This window comes from Typopeltis vanoorti, chromosome 6, assembly GCF_054136105.1.
Source record: "Typopeltis vanoorti isolate ZY-2024b chromosome 6, IOZ_Tvanoo_1.0, whole genome shotgun sequence".
NCBI classification, from domain to species: Eukaryota; Metazoa; Arthropoda; class Arachnida; order Uropygi; family Thelyphonidae; genus Typopeltis; species Typopeltis vanoorti.
The window spans coordinates 96413634-96431364 of record NC_143554.1 but is presented as its reverse complement, the minus strand read 5'-3'; the positions used below and the strand labels follow the sequence as shown (position 1 = coordinate 96431364).

General features: G+C 35.0%; 1 protein-coding gene across 3 annotated transcripts in view; it reads left to right on the top strand.

Annotated features, from left to right (window-relative positions):
* The window catches only part of Klp64D (kinesin-like protein 64D), a 261208-nt gene that overhangs the window by 100646 nt on the left and 142831 nt on the right, over nucleotides 1-17731 (top strand). For all 3 annotated transcript variants that reach the window (XM_090394321.1, XM_090394320.1, XM_090394322.1), the window contains exons 9-10: nucleotides 761-935; nucleotides 15570-15683. In XM_090394321.1, the coding sequence (XP_090250447.1) occupies nucleotides 761-935; nucleotides 15570-15683 (289 nt within the window). The remainder of the gene's footprint in view (nucleotides 1-760; nucleotides 936-15569; nucleotides 15684-17731) is intronic.

The following is a 17731-nucleotide window of genomic DNA, read 5'->3' as shown; positions in this document are numbered from 1 at the left end:
TTCTAGCATTGTTATAAACATATGTCAAAAGTTTCATGAAAATTAGAGCAGGAAACGACTGTTTTCAGGATACGTATGCGCGTGCACGCGCACACACACACACACACACACACACACACACACACACACACACACACACACACACACACACACACACACACATACACACACACACACACACAAAATGCACATGATCTCAAGAATAAGCCTCACTAGCTAGAACAAGATTACATAATTATGCCAAACATAAGTATGTGGTTTTTGGAATCTATTTAGTTCCAGATATATTTCAACAATCATAATACCAAATGTTGTCATGTTGTCATGCCATATTCAGCATTTTAAAATAGTCAGTATCACTTATTATTCAAATTAAGTGGATGTTGAATCCCACATTATTTCTGAGCCGAATAAGAAACTCTAAGATAGGAAATTCGGCTAAGAAATAATGTGGGATTCAATATCAACTTAATTTGAATAATATTGCTTTGCTGAAGTGAAGCCTGTTGGCTCTTTATTTCAGTTATAGTCAGTATCACTACTATTACCATTATAGCAATAGAAGTAATGTTCTTCTCTAATAGTCATGAAATCATCAGTACCTATGATTAGATTAATTATGTAGCATTTATGGACAACTTAACAGTAGCTGAAATATATGTTGTTATTTTTTTCTGGTTATTGTTTTGCATATTTTCATCTTATTAAAATGACAAAAGGTGTTTAAAAAATACATATGTACATATATATTATTTTTTAGTGTGCAAATATCGGACCAGCTGAATATAACTACGATGAAACAATTAGTACTTTACGATATGCAAATCGTGCCAAGAATATCAAAAATAAAGCACGCATTAATGAAGATCCTAAGGATGCTCTTTTAAGGAAATTTCAGAAAGAAATTGAAGAATTGAAAAGACTGTTAGCAGAAGGTAATATTATTAGTTTATTTAATTAAATGTTATAAAATTAATTTAATAAACTTACCATATTTTTTGCCTTATAAGATGTGTTTTATTGTACCTAAAATTTATCTGAAAATTAGGATGTGTCCTATAAGCCACATCTGTCTTATAAACCGGTGTATCTTACAGTGCTTCTTATACACTAACGTGTTTTTATGTATGTGCAGTTACAAATAAATAATAAATAAGGAAAATATATATAGATATTTTCATATATAATGACTCATAGAGACAGTCTCTTAAATGAAAGTGAACCACATTGCCTCCATTTTTTACCAAATGGTAGATGTCAGATGATTCATTGAGTCATCTTCAAAAACAAGTGTGCTTATGTATTGCAAAAACTGTTTTCTTGATCTCCAAACTCCAGTGAAATAGGAAAGCTCTCAGTCATCTCTCCATTAACCCAAAATTACTATGCAAGATTCTGCTATTGCTTTGATTATTTTCAAGAGTATGCCATAATAACAGAATTTTGAACATCCTTTGTTTATTGATTGAATTGAAGGCTTTTGGGAAATTTATGAAGTTTAAGATTAGAGGAAGGTTTTTATATGTCTTGCTCCTAGCAACATTCTAAGGCATTTGTTCAACAGTTCTTCTGTTTTTCAAGAAACCTGTTTGGTTTTTGTCAGAAGATGTGTTACATATGGTTCAATTTAGTTTAGAAGCATCTTTAGATTTCCAGCATGGTAGGAAGTAGCATGATTCCTCTATAATTTTCTGGGTTGTTTAGATTGCATTTTTTTTTCGGGGGGGGAGGGGTATTGGTATTTATTAAGCGTTATCTCTCTGTTGTGATGGAATGTAGGATGTTGCTAGAGCAGTATTACAGATATTTAAAGGTTATTTCCAAAGTTCTTGTCCTACCTGTTGAATAGTCTTTGTTATTATACTATCTGATCCAGGTGCTTTCTCGTTCTCTTCAGTTTTTAGCATAGTTTCAGATTCTTGCATTGTAAAATTGTTAAACTAACATAAAGTTCTTTTTGGATTATTATTTCTGGCAAATCACCTGTAGTGAAGTAGTTTACTGATGAATTATCTCATCCCATCTTCCTTTCCCTCTTTTACCTTGTGGTGTTGAGGGTTTATTAATCATCGGACCACAAACCGTTCACAGGATAAGGTGGTCAGCCCTACACCCCGGTGTATCTTATGCCTGTAGTGTGTTGAGTTCTCAAGGCCGGTTTGCCTGCTTTGCTGGATGAAAAACCCCAGGATAAACTGGAGGGAAAAAACCTACTGTCCACACCCAAGACCAGCTAACTTGGCTATGGCTGAGGAAGATCCTTCAGCTCCATGTCACCGACGGGGAATCAAACCTTGGACATTCCTTCCCCAGGCATATGGTTGCGAAGTGCACAGCCACTAGGCTAACTGCGAGGAACCTGATGAATTATTCAATAGTTTTTCGAAGTGGTTTTTCTGCTTCAGGTATCTTGCCATATTTAACTTTTATTCTTAGTCTTTTGGGTTTCTTTTCATTGGTGCATAAGAAATTAGCTATCTGGTACATTCCTCTGTTTTATCAATATTTTGGTATAGTTCTAATTTCTAATCTGGATATGGTTTTTCTTGTCATTTCAAAAGGCCATATATGCTTGATTGATCATTTATTTCTTTTTAGCTAAGTATGTAGATTATTCATCCTCTGATTCCTGCTTAATGTCATTGTGTTTCTTATCAGTTCAGTGGTGTGTGTGTATTGCCCATTTTCGTCGAGAAGACGAAGTCTTAGTGGCCAAAGTTTTTGCTGCTACTTCATGGATGAATTGTACAATATAAGAGAGGCTCTGGGATGTTCATTAGGCATTGCATCCTCCATTAGTATGTTTTGTAGTGCTTCTTTCTAATGAGTTTGTACAGTAGGAAGAGTTAGATGATTCCAGTGATATTTATTTGCTATTTTTGTTTAAATATAAAAGTGCTGAGACAAAGTTTTATATGTGCACTTACTATTCTATTGATTGGAGTTTAGTTTGACACTATTGTAAGCTCTACAATTTTCAGCTGATCTCAACCACTTTCCATTGATTAAAATGTGATCAATTGGTGATCTTGTCCACTTGGATTTTCCCAGGTCCATTTTCCTGCAGATTTGTGTAGAAATCTGTACTGTAAATTGGCAATGTTATGAGTGTTGCATAGTTTGGCTAAAAGATTTCCATTATCCTTTGTTGTATTGTGGTATATGATAGGTCCTGTATTTTTTTTTTTTTTTTTTTTTATTCCTGAAACATCTGATCCTATTTGCATATTAAAGTCTCCACCTATGATATGGAGTGTGTGTGTGTGTGTGTGTGTGTGTGTGTGTGTGTGTGTGTGTGTGTGTGTGTGTGTGTGTGTGTGTGTGTGTGTGTGTGTTGAGAGAGAGTGTAGAGAAAGTCTGATAGTTGATTGTAGAAAGAAAGATTTTTGTAATTTTCATCTGAAGTTTCAGTGGGTGCATAGGTATAGGTTATTGTTACTTTTAGATTTGAGTTTAAAGCTATGGGCATTATTCTTTCTGAGACTTTGGAGATAGATGACTAGGATTCCAGTTCCACCTTTAATGGATTTGTCTGCTGGTATATAGATGATAGTCCATTTTCTGCAGTTTGATGTGACTTTATTCCATTGAAAATCCGTTCTCCGCTATTCTTGGATGCAAACTGCATCAAGATTTACTACCTCTGCTCTGGTGCAAAGTTCATGAATTTTTACACATTTTAAGAGGGTATGAACGATATAAGTGGATACAATGAGTGGGTTTCTCCAGAGTTGATGTTTTGAGTACCTACCTCTTCCTGCTTTCTCTTGTGGACCTTCTCCACCAGACTTAATAACTTCTCTTTGAGGGGGGAGGGGGAGGAATGGAGATTGTACATGATTTTTCTCTCTTATTGCTTCCATAATCAGCAGAAAATTCACATATTGGATGATTGTCCCTGACATGCTTCACCACCCACATTACCCTACTGAAAATATACTCAGCATTTTCCATAGGGAGGGGGGGGGCACCAACTGGGAGACATAGCTTAGGTTTTTTCCCCAATTCAGTAATATAGTACTGAAAATGTGGACTTGAAAAGATAATAATTGCACAACATTCGTAGACAAGTTTTCATACATAAGAACTCCTGGCATACATTACTGCAAATTTTGAAGAAAATATATTCATATAAGGTTTAGGAATTTATTACCAACTTATTTTGTTGTCCTGCTCAGATTTATGTAATCTTCTGACCATTGTGTCAGTTTAGCATCTGCCAAATGATTCAGAAGAATAAGATCTGAAAGAATACCAGAACTGTGGCTCCTGTCAAAAATATGCTAACATAGTTGTGAATGATAATGACAAAGTATGTAAAAATGTGAGTATTGTAGAGAATGAAGGTGAATGAAATTTGACTGATGGGAGAGCGAGTTTGGAAACAAGTGACACAAAAGAAGATAAAGCAATCAAAATAAGAGACTGATTCGGCAAAAAGTGACTGATTGGAAATGAGTTATGAAATCAAAGTAAATTAAGATAGTAACAGTTCAAAAACTTAGCATGCTTCATATAGCTCAAAATTTGAGTCAGGTTTTTGTATGTATTATATTGTAATGTACTGTAATCATTTTAAATGAAAAACAGCAATGTTGAGAAACTTAAATCTACAGGATTTCATTTCCCAAATAGGTGATTATGTAGAAAAGAACCAATTTTATGGCTACATTATAGTCTTGACCATACACTATTACATTTCTTTTCTAATAGGGCTATGTAAAGATGAAGTGTACAAATCAAAATTGATTTCACTTTTGATGATGTTGAAAAATAGAGATGCTGTAGCTAGTTTCTCTGGAAATGTTAGAGTGCACATGGCAAATGTGAAAAATAAAATATAATATAAAAATTAAAAGAAAAAAAATATAGGTTTACAACCTTTTATCAGTGGAAGACATAAAAAGAGAAAAAAAATGCAGTTACATGTTGTGTATGTGTCTATACAGCAGACCTTGCTTTTACGAATAATAAAAATTTTCCATTATGAGTAAATGAAAGGTTGACCACAGAAATGAGGTAATTGGAATGTGTATACTTGAATGGCTTTCCTGTCACAAATCACTTTTGAATACATTATAAAATTGAGTAAAGAGAGAGAGGGGAATTTGTAGCATTCATTCTGTTATTGGGCTTATATCTCCTCAGAAGCTGATAATCTTAATTAGATATATTATCCAAAAAAAACAAAATCTGTGAGTCTAACAATACTCTATGATCACTTGAGTGTTTCAGGGAAGCCATTACAGCGAGCTATTCACAATATGAGTTTGATGCTATTTGATTTTTTTTGAGTTTGTAGATATTTTGTTGTACAAAGTTTTAAAAAAGAAGTTAATAACTTTTTTATTCCTTTATATATATATACCAATATACTTTTCTTGCAGGATTTGCTATTTATATTATATGCTTTTCCTGTTGGTCAAGTGTATGTTGTCTCTGCTTTCCATCCAACAGGTTGCAGTCATATGACTTTAGGTGGTACATGGTTAGTTTTTCAAAATTTTAGATTCTAAATCTGTAGTTCATTCCATTCATCATCTTCCTTGTTTACTGTTTTATATTCATATTTCATTTTGACTATTCAATACATATATAAATTTTGCATAACTGAGGTTGATTCTCAACACCTTTCTCATATTGTATGTTGCAACTCATCATGTTCAGCTCCAAATATCTTGTCAATACTTTAATCATTAAGATTATAGTAATGGTAATTAAAAGAACATACTTCGTAGCATGTTCAGTTAACTACTTTTAATATAATCCTAAAAGAGCATGTCTGGTAGTATGCAATTTTAACTACCCATAATACATACTTTTCTAAGAAGTAACTAATTATATAGATGTTCTAATTAGGACAGGTTACATGCTGAACTATAAAACTGGAAATAATGACTAACTCAGGAGAATACTATCATTGGTACTAAGGTGTCAGTTACTTGAATGGGAAAGATGTCATTAATGCACATGGGAATTATTGAAAAACACTTAAATGAGGCAGTATCTAAATATATCAGTAGAGTTTGAAGAACAAATAGGATTGGTGTGAAATGGATGTGCAACCTTATTAAGCAAGGGATCCATAATAAGAGGCTGATGTGGAAGGAATATCGTGAGAATAAGAGTGAGGGAAGTTATGAAATATATGAAGCACAGGCCAGAAAAATTACAGGCATTGTGTAGAAGAATGCTAAATTGGAGCATGGAAAGAAATTGGCTATGCAGTCTAAAGGCAATCCAAAATGCTTTTATTGTTATGTTGCAAGTGAAAGAAATAATGAACGTGGCAGAATAAATTCACTGAATGCAGATGGTACTCTTGTGTCAAAAGCTGATGAGATTGTTCACTTTTTGAGTGTTTACTTTGCTCAGATACATCAATCAGGTATAAGGTGATAGATGAAAGACAGATAGTTGAGTTGCTGAGTGATAATTTTGCAAAGGTGTATCATCCAGGTGAAGATTTACAGTTGCTGATATGGCAGAGATGTATATAAAAATTGAGATATATGAACAGGAGATGTTCAGCATATTGAAAAATATCAGTGTAAACACAGCAGTAGGACTGGATGGCATGTCAGCCTGTGTACTACATGAATGTGCAAGAGAATTGGCACATTGCCAATGATGAAGTTGTTTTACTCTAAGTCTCAATTCTGGCAAATCTGGTTCCAGGTGAGTGGAAAGAGGGTAAGATAGTTCCATTGCATAAAGATGGAACTATCTTACCCAAGACACAGGGGTAACAATCTACAGACCAATTAATGTATCAGGAGTGGTTGTTAAAGTGTTGGAAAAGTTGGTTAAAGGTAAAATCCAATAGTTGGTGGATAGGGATGTGATACACTATAGTGGTCAGCATGACTTTGTAAAGGGTAGGTCCTGTCTTACTAAGACAAAGACAGGTCCTGTCTTTGTCTTCCTGTCTTAGTAATTTATTCACATTTTATCATAAAGTGACAGTGGAATTGGATAAAGGAAATGGCTACACCATGGACTTAGCAAAGGGATTTGTCAGAATACCACATGGAAAATGATTATAAATGTTGGAGCAAATGGGAATAGATATGAAGCTATTAGCATGGATAGGAGTGGCAGACAGACAGACAGGCACCAGAGAGTAGTATATGGTGGAATATAATTTAGGAGAATGAGGGTGACTAGTGGAGTATCTCAGGGTTCTGTACCACGGCCACTACTCTTCAATTTGTATATCAGTGATATAGGGAAATGTTTAAGTGGTGGGGGATATTCAGTCGTTTGCTAATGATGCAAAACTGGGAAGGACAATAATTGATAAAGGTGATGTAGATATGCAGGATGATTTAAATAAATTGGCATTCTTGAAAGGATAATGATTGTCAATTTAATGTTGACAATCATTATATATTACATAGATGGTACTGGATTGCAGGAAATTGATGATGCTAGGAACTTGGGGATAATGGTGGACAGAGAGTTGAAGTTCAGAGGGCAGATTTTGCAAAAGTTGGTAAAATAGCTCAAAGAATTACTTGAATGTTGAAAAACAATGCTAACAAATAAAAAATAGAGAAGTTATTACCTTTCTTTATAAGACTAGATTTGGCCACATCATGACTATGCACAGATTTAGTTACCTGGGTTTCTTGGGTATTAGGAGGTAGTGGAGAGGATTCTGAGATGAGTGACCAAGCTGGTGATAGGTCTGTGGAATGCTCCCTATGAAGATAGATTTGTGGGGAGGGATATGATAGAAGCTTTTAAGATTTTAAAAGGATTTTATAAAATTAATGCAAAGGAAATTTTTCAGTATGTGACAAATAGTCAGAGAACTAGGAGTCATTTGTGGAAGTTGTGTAAGAGTGTGGTTAGTAGTGGTGTGTGGACTAGATTGTAGTGAGGAGAGTGGTGAATGAATGGAATGGAATGGATTGATAGAATTTGTTGCGTGTACCCTTACAGTGAATGAGTTTAAGGACAGGTATGATAGGTTTCATGTGTATAATAGTTAGTTTGGGTCTCCCACGATGAAGCTCCAGACTTCATCATTGGGGTCCCTTTATCATATAGTAATAATAATAATATGTCATGGTACACAGTGCCAACTAGTACATTGGATGAAGAGTTAGAGGTGTATGAAAAATGAGATTGAAGAACTGTTGCATAACCTGGATATGAATTTATCAACAGTGACAGATGGAATATCGACACCTCTGCTAAAGAAATGTTCAGCCAAATTGGCTATGCCTTTGACATGTTTGTATAACTTGAGTCTTAGCTCAGGAAAGATACCACAGGAATGGAAACAATGCATGATAGTTCTGTTGGACAAGGGTGGTGCAAAAACTGATGTCTAACTACTGCTTATCTGTATTTCTGGACTGTGGTGAAGATTTTAGACACGATGGTAAGAACTTGCATACAGAAATGGTTTGACAGACAAGCTATACTGCAAGAAACAGAGGTCATGTTTTAGCAAATTTGCTTATATTTTATAACAGTGGTTCAGCAGATAAAGGGAATGGATTACACTATGATAACTGTTGGATTTTGCCAAGGCATTTAATAGGATACAACATGAAAGACTGATGCATAAACTATAGAATATGGGTTTGGGATATACAATGCTTGGAAAGAAGTCAACAGACATCCCCCATGGGCAAGATGCATCATGCCATGTAACAAATCACATGTTTGTAACCAGTATAAATTGGAGGAATATGATGCTCTCAAGTCAGTGCAACTGTATCTGGGTGAAATGGCTGCGAGAAGGGAACTAATGGAATTTGAAAGAGACATTGTGATAGGATGACATGTTTCAAGCCTATCTTTTCTCAAATTGTTGACAAATTGAACCATTCCAGATAAATTATCAGTGATACCATACTGAGATGGAAACCAAAGAGTCAACTGCAAGTGCTACCTAGTGGATGACCCACCACACTCACCAAACAAAGGATATGTAAAAACCACCATTCATCAGCTGACACGTTGAATGCAGAGTTCTGGGCATTGACTGGAACACAAATCTGCATAAAAACATTCAGAACTGAGGCTCACAACATGGGTTTCCATGGTGGGGCTGCAATATGCAAGCCCCACATTACCCAAACCAACATGCAGTGTGGTGTTCAATGTTGCAGAGAGCACACACAGTGGGATGTGGAAGCTTCAAAAACTGTGTTAAGGAGCAACGAATCATGCTACATCCTCTATCAAGCAGTTGGATGGGTGTGGCATATGCCCAGTGAACATCCCTTAGCAGAGTGTGTAACTACAGTTATGAAATTCGGAGGTAGAGGTGCAATGGTATGGTCCTTATGGTGCGTGAACATTGAACTCTGAGAGGTATCCGCACATTCTGGACAATAAAATGCTTCCTACTTTGTGAAGTTTCTACGGAACTGACTGTTGTTTCTTTCAGCAAGACAGTGCATCATGCAACATAAGGCTGCTGCTTTAACTGCATGGTTTGTGGTCATGATGTCACCATATTTGACTGGCTTCCACAGAGGCCTGATCTCAACCCCATTGAACATCTGTGGGATTTTTTTTTTTTTTAAATAATGAAACCTGTGGTGCGATTATAATTAAAAGAAACACACGTATTAACCACAGTGAAAATTTTGTAAATATTTCATCCTAAGTATCTTAGGACATCATCAAAGAAATTAGAGCACACAAATTCTGCTCCTCTGAAGAATCTTTAAACCAGGAATTAGAAGTAATCAAAAATACAGCCATCCTAAATGGATATAATCTGAAAACAACTCAAAAAATCATCAGTCACTTCTCCACACATCAAACCAGACAAGAAGAAGTCCGTAGGATTCCCTTACCTTATGTCAAAGGCATCTTCAAACGTCTTTCTAAAATTATGAAGAAATACAATTTTGCCACTACTTACAAACCTATCAACCAAATTTATAACTTGTTACCTTCTCCTAAGGACAAACTCTCACCTTTGATGTTGCCTGGCATTTATAAAATTCCATGCTCATGCAAATTGTCTTACTTTGGACAGACAGGTAGGTCTGTTCAGAAACGCATCTCGAAACATCAAGACCACATTCTTCTTTTTAAACCATAGAAATCTGGCCTCTCTCAACACGGAATTGAAAATCCATACCATAGGATCCATTGGGAAAAGTCTAAACTTTTACATAGATCTTTATATAAACATGAACGTTTATACCAAGAAAGTTCTGAAGCCCTACTACACAGACCAAACTTAAACCGCAACGACGTTCTTACTATTCCTAAAGTATGGGAAATTGTCATACAAAATTGTGTTAAATAATTAATTTTTTTTTTTTTTTTCTTTAACATGTTACGCATGTTTAATGAAATTCTATTGTATTCATGCGCCCTAACTGTATGTTATTCTTATTATTGTTTTAAACTACTGTACTGATGATGTCCTAAGATACTTAGGATGAAATATTTACAGTTAAATAATTTTCACTGTGGTTAATACGTGTGTTTCTTTTAATTAATTAATCTGTGGGATGAACCGGAGTATTAGGTAAAGTCGAGGGACGTCCCCCCCCCCCACAAACACACAACAGTTCAGGACCTCATTATATGCTTATAGGAAGAATGGTCCAAAATTTCCATTGATTACTATCATATGCTTATGGAAAATATGCTCCATTGGATTGCTGCAGTCATTGCAGCAAAACGAAATACTACATCTTATTAAGGTGGATGCCATGGCTGTTTGTTCCTCCCACTATGATGTTCATCGACTTCTTTCCAAGCAATGTAAACTCTTGACTTGTAAGTGAATGGTTGACAGATAGGAATCAAAAAATAGTATATGGTGGGTGTGAATCTGCCAGATTTAAGGTTACCAGTTGGTGTACTCTAGGGATCAGTCCTTGGACCATTGTTTTTCAATATATACATTAATAATATTAGGAAGGATCTATTATGAACAGGGGATGTTCAATTGTTTACTGATGATGATGCAAAGATACTGGGCAACGACAGGGCTGGGCTGGGCTGGGCAATAAGGGATGCTACTGATATCTAGGACTTACAGAATGATTTGAATAGACTGGAAATTTGAGCTAATGATAATGGCTATTAGTCTAGTGTAAGCAAGTGTAATGCTATGTATCAGATCATCCCAAAAGTAATGTTTTTTTATACTGTACTTGTTCAAACGTGTCTCAGCTTGTCTAAACATGCTGAGGCAGCCTCATTCTATGGAATTTCATCTTGCAAGAACATCATACATAAGTTATTGTTTAAATAATCTTTTATTACTATGGAGGTCACTGAAGAGCACATTGGGCACATCATGTTTGATGAGTTCAAAAAAGGCAAAAGTGCTGCTAACACTGTGAAAAATATTCAAGAAGTATATGGCAATGATGTTTTGAATGTGCAAAAGTGCCAGCGATGGTTCCAGAAATTTTGACAAGGGGACTTTAGCTTGAAAGACTCTCCTCACTCTGGACACCTTGTCTCTCTTGATAATCATATGCTGGAAGCCACTGTTGCAAGAAATGGCACTGTAACCATTGAAGATTTAGCAAAGGATCTTAATTCATTGTCATCGACCATTCATCACTATTTGCAAGAACTTGGAAAGTTGGCAAGTGGGTTCTCACAAACTGACGAACAACAACAATCGAAGAGAGTGTCAGTATCTGCACTGTTCTTCATTCTCGAAAGATTCAATCTTTGTTTTTGAGCCGTGTATTCACCAGTGATGAAAAGTGGATACTTTACAAGAATGTTAAGCACCAAAGGCAGTGGGCTTATTTAGAGGAACAGGCTAAACCTCAGCGAAAATAAGACCTTCATCCTTAGAAGGTTTTGTTAAGTGTTTGGTGGAATATGGCTGGTATTATATACTTTGAACTCTTGCCACAAAACCAAACAATCACAGCTGAAGTATACTGTGAAAAACTTGAGCAACTGAACAAAAAACTGAAAGCAAAGAGGTGTTCTCTGGTCAATTGAAAGGATTTTGTTTTTTGCCATGATAACGCACATTCCTCATTGTGCAAGAATCACCTGTACCAAGATTGAGGAACTTGGCTGGGAAAAACTTCCACATCCTCCATATTCTTCTGATCTTGCACCTTAAGCCACTTATTTTTGAAGTTTCATTAATGAAAAACAATACAATATATTAGAAGCACTGAAATTGAGCCTAAGTGACTTTTTTTGACTCCAAACCTCTTGAATTGTATAGAAATGACATTATGAAGTTTTCACAATGTTGGAAGAGCGTTATTGATTCAAATGGAGAATATATACTTGATTAAATTAGCAAGTGATTTTTCATATCCTTTCAAAACTTGATGTTAAAAACAACATTATTTATGGGATGATTAGATTTCCAACAGCATATTATATTAGTGGGTTATGCTACAAGCAACTGATGAGGCTAGGAATCTTCATGCTGTGTTGGATAGGAATTTGAAGTTCACGTCACATAGCAAAAATTACAAATAGAACTCAGAGGATAATTGCGATGTTGAAACAAACCTTGACATGTATTTCGTCTCTTTACAAAGCCTTGATAAGATTGCATCTGGACTACTGTGTACAGATTTGGACACCTGGTTCAGAGAGGATAAAGAAACTGTAGAAAGGGTGCAAAGAGAAGTAACAAAAATTCTATTGCAATTATGGAATGTAGATTATGAGGACAGATTGGGAGTATGGTGGACTACAGATGCTGGTTGCCAGGAGAAAGAGGGGTGATATGATAGAGGTCTGTAAATTCTGAATTGGTGTTATAGGATATTTTCTGATGAAATTTTTTGTTATGTGGAAAGAAGGGAGAGAACATAGGAACATCTATGGAAGTTAAGTTTGTTTGCAGTTAATTAAAGGTTATGAGCTATATCTTTGATCTTTCTCTAACAGAGCAGTGAGTGAATGGAACAGTTTGCTTCTCTAAGTAGTGAATGCATCTAGGGTGAATGAGTTTAAGAGAAGATTGACAGCTGAATTGCATGGTGTAGAGACTTCCTGGAGGTCATCTTATATAATAATAATAATAATAATAATAATGTTTAATGGAAATTTTTTTTTTCTTTGGTTGGTAAGGGGAATAGCTCCATTACCCTAAGAAGCTTTGCTATTTCCATCATTACTGTTATTACAGGAGGTACATAAAACTAATTTTAGAAAATTTCTGGATCTACATATGGCAGATGGTTATTTTCATTGCATGATATTATACCTCCATCATTCTACTTATTGGAGATGTAAAGTGGCTTGAAACAGTTCTTTGTTTAGCAGCAGGGTTTCTGGATTGTATATCTTAGCCCACCTAGTAATATGCTAATGTACCAGAGAAGTGCAGTTTATTTATGTTTATAAGAAGACATTGAAATCTGAAACTAATAAATTCAGGATTGATTTTTTATTAGTGTGAACAGGTTTCAGTCAATTCCATACATCTGTATCAAGTAAAAAAAACAACAACAAAAAACACCAGTTTATTTGTAATATCAGAGGATGAGTCTCAATAGATTGCAGTATGGTAGCTACTCTTCTAAGCATGACATCCAGACAGTACCTAAGTTTTCTGCAGATGATTTGGTGGTTGCATATCACACCTGAATAGTGCAGCATAGGAAGCAGCAGCTGCATAGTTTCAATGGCTGTCTTGATGCTTCCATTTTAGTGGCCTCATTGCAGAGTGATCACACCGTAACAGTACGAAAGCAACTCCAGCTGGCACTACCTTTCAACATGTGAGACATGAACAGTATCGTTGCAGTGGCCAGATGGGAGGCATTTAGTCATCATCCAACATCAAGAACTTAAAAGCATTCAATTCTCAATGCATGTAAAGTGTGACATAGCCATTTATCTAGCCAAATTATGGCCTTAGAAACTTCAGCCATATGTGTGCAGTAATGGAGTCCAACATGTCACTAACACGAGGTCATAGCTGCCACAGATTCAGCCACTCAAATGTTCACCTTTATCTAATTCATGTGGAGCACATGTTCATTGATCCTCTCTTAACCTAGCTTATTTTGACTTACATACTACCTCATGTCTACAGTAGAGAACAAATTAATCTGAACAAGCTCAGTTTTCATAAGTTTTTGGTTTTGGTTGGTTTTTGTTTCAGTTCACAATAATTTGGTTTTTGTTTACTATTTCCCGTTTTAGTTTTAGTTCACTATTTTGGTTGTGCTGTGTATTTTAACTATCTCTATGATGTTCATTATTAGTGTTGTGCATTTTAAATAGTGTAAACAAGTTGACATTTGTATTCATTTTGGGTAACTATAAAATGGATACATCTACAAGAAAGCGTTCAAAAATATATACTCTTTCTCAGCATACACATCCATAATTCAAAGACAGACTGCCAATGAGTGTGATGTTGGGTATGTTAATGCGATTTTAAAGAGGTTTAGGGAAGGGAAGATAGAATTTCCTTTTCTCCTGACAGAAAAGGAAAATATGGGCAAAAGAGGAAAACTACACTTACTTAAAATTGTTTACTAGTTAGGAAAAGCAAAATGAATCCAAGATTGTCTACTGTAGACTTAAATAGAGACCTGGCAGCTAGTGGAATTAATGTTTCTGACATGACAGTCCATCGAAGACTGTTGGAAGCAGGGAAGACTGCACACAGACCAAAACAGAAACAACTGTTGATGAAGGCTATGTAGAAAAAGAGACTCCAGTGGGCAGAAGTGGAAGAAAGTCATATTCTTTGTACAAGGAGAGCGAGTACCTTATGTTTGCAAATCAGTGACTGAGATTTCTCCCATCCACTTTCAACAAGCTCTTAAGCTAAAACGATCTGGGGTTGTTTTACACATGACAGTCCAGGATCACTTGTGCCTTTTGGCAGTGTGATGAAAAGTGACCAATTCATAAAAATATTGGAGAAAACAGCAGTTCCACAGATCCAGCAGTTCTGGATCTGTGGAAACTGTAACTTTCCTGACATTAACCCAATAGAAAATTTGTGGACCATAATGAAAAAAAGACTTGGAAAAAAAAAAGACTTGCAAAATTTGTGATACAAAGGATAACTTAATACAATCCATTATAAAAGTATGGTTTCAGGATGCAGCAATAAGAAAAATGTGTTTTACTTTGGTAGAGTCCATGCCTAAGCTAATTAATGCACTTGCTAGGAACAGAGAGCACATATAGATTATTAGGTAAAGTTGGAGTCTAATTTTTGTACTTATTTTCTAATGAGATTAAAATTTTTCTTTAAAATGTGTGTTCAGGTTAATTTGTTCACTGCTGTAACTTAAACTACCTTATTTCTAATATTATGATCCCAGTTTACTGTTCATCAAAATTGGCATTAGAAATTCTTCAAAATCAGTTAAAATACATGTAGCAGTTGTATTCTTCATAGTTTGATCCCAAACTTACAGAACAAATTTTTCTTCTTCTTCATGCTTCTGTTGGAACAGTCTCTCTCATCCCTTATGTGTTTCTGAGAGAATATAATCTGTATATCTTCATATAACAAGTTTCTTCTTTTTTTTTCCCAGCCTCATTTTCATATATTTTATGTAAACAGAATCTTTAACTAAGATATCCATATTATTCATTTCAAATATTTCTTCTAGGTAGTGATGGAAGTGAATCTGCAGAAGGCAGTGGGTTGGATGACAGTGATGAAGCAGATGAAGCAGATCTTGAAGCAAAGAAAGAGAAGAAGAAAAAGAATAGAAGGAAGAAAGGTAAATTTGTATTATTTGAATATTTTTTACTATTCAAAACTTCAATTACTCCAAACATAAATTAATTTACAAATTCATATTCTATTTTATAAAGCTAAGTTTCCTCATCTTCCTCACTTTGCTGTCTTGGTTAGCTGAGTGGATAACATCAACACTTTGAAACTATTAGGTTGCGGGATTGGATCCTGCTCTTGCAGGGATGTTTATGCATTAGTCTTTGGGTGGTAAATAGCTTTTCTTGTCCAGTGTAAGACCACTAAGCTATTTACTGATGACCTGAAGCTGCTTGAAAATGTAGCAGCATATTTGGTCTTTAAGAACAGAGGAACTGGGTTATCTACCCACAGAACTAAATGTATAGTAGAGTTCCAATCTTTTGTGCCTATTCACATAAAAAAATAAAACAGTATTCTGATATACCATATAGATAATGTGTAGAAGTTTTTCAGATTGTGGTTGCAGATGTTTATGTTATTTCTGTAAACATGCAACGTGCATTGGTTTGGCAACTTATTAAATTTTACAAGCAGAAACATGCTCTCGTTTGTGATTGTTGAAATTAGAACATCCAAATCACAAATGAATTCAGGTGTCCATTTTCTTGGATATTCTATTGAAACCATTTGGAGAAAAGTATATTTTATAGGACAAAAAATTATAATTCTTCTTTTCATACATATTTTATTTCACTCAATAAAAAAAAGCTAGTTACAGCTGTCTCATCTGTCTTTAGATACTAGATGATTTGCATTGAAAAATAAAATTCATTGCTCACCTGGAGGACACTGGGCATAGGCCATGCTTATTGGAGGGATAAAGTGGTTTGAAAAGTTCTCTGTTTGGTCCTTAGAGGAAAGCTCCAGAATTTTTATTTAAAAACTTTTGAGAATAAGAATTTAACATTTGACAGCAGAGATTTTTAAGTAGTAGTTTAATTCTAATAAAAATCGAATTCATTATTTCATTAATTTATTAAAGAAAATTGTTATTATACACTATAACACTGAATAGGCACAAATTTTGTCGTGACTTGCACTTTTCAGTGCTTCACAGTTTGTTAGTTGAAACTCCTAAAGAGTTTATTAAAACTTTGCATACCATTGTTAGTTTTTTCAGCTTTATCTGATTGTCATTCCTTCCATCAGTGTTAGTGTGAGAGACATCTTTGCAAGGAATAATGCATTATTGTTCCTTCAGAATTGCTAACTAAATGCAATATTCCAATCCAGAAGCCTCACATAGCTTGGTGATGTAATAATTTTATGTGGGTGGATCATTCCATATTTCTTTGCATGTTAGGCTCACAGACCTGTCACTGCCAAGTAATTTTGCTTCTTTTAAACCTAATTAATGCTCTAATTGGGTGATCAATTCTGTCTTCACATTGTAGTTATGGCTGTCAGTTGCATGTGATCCTCTGGCTAATTGGCCTATTTTATGGAATGAAAATCTCCTAGTTTTTCTGGAGGATAAGATGTCAGTTCTGTATGGGGCTGGCTAGCTAACCTTCAGTTGAAAATGATAAATTCTTTGCATCCTAGATAGAATGCAAGACCAGATTTTTCCACCCAGAGGGCATTTACAAAAACTGACTGTGCTGCAGAGCAGAGTGGAACATAAGGGAATTAAAAAATATATATATCATGTAATCAAAATAAATATAATATATGGATAATTTTAAAGTAATAGTATAACAAAACTTATTTTTAGTAGTAATTTAGATGAATTTTTGTAGTTAGCATTCTGCATTCACCTTTATTATTCCAATTTTTGGGCTGTCACTTGCATGTGTTTTTCTGGCCAGTTGGATAAATTTTGCCCATTAGATAATTTTTAAAAACTGCAGTAGGAAACCAAACTAGAATATCTTTAAATATGAGCTTCTAAAAGGAAAATATATTCCATATATCTCTTAATAATAGATAGGTGACAACTGCCTATTGCATCAGATGACCTAAGCCATACTATGTACACCTAATCTAGGATAAAAACAGGTGTGGAATGTAGGGGGGGGGATTAATAACAATTTTGGTTTTTAAACATGCAAT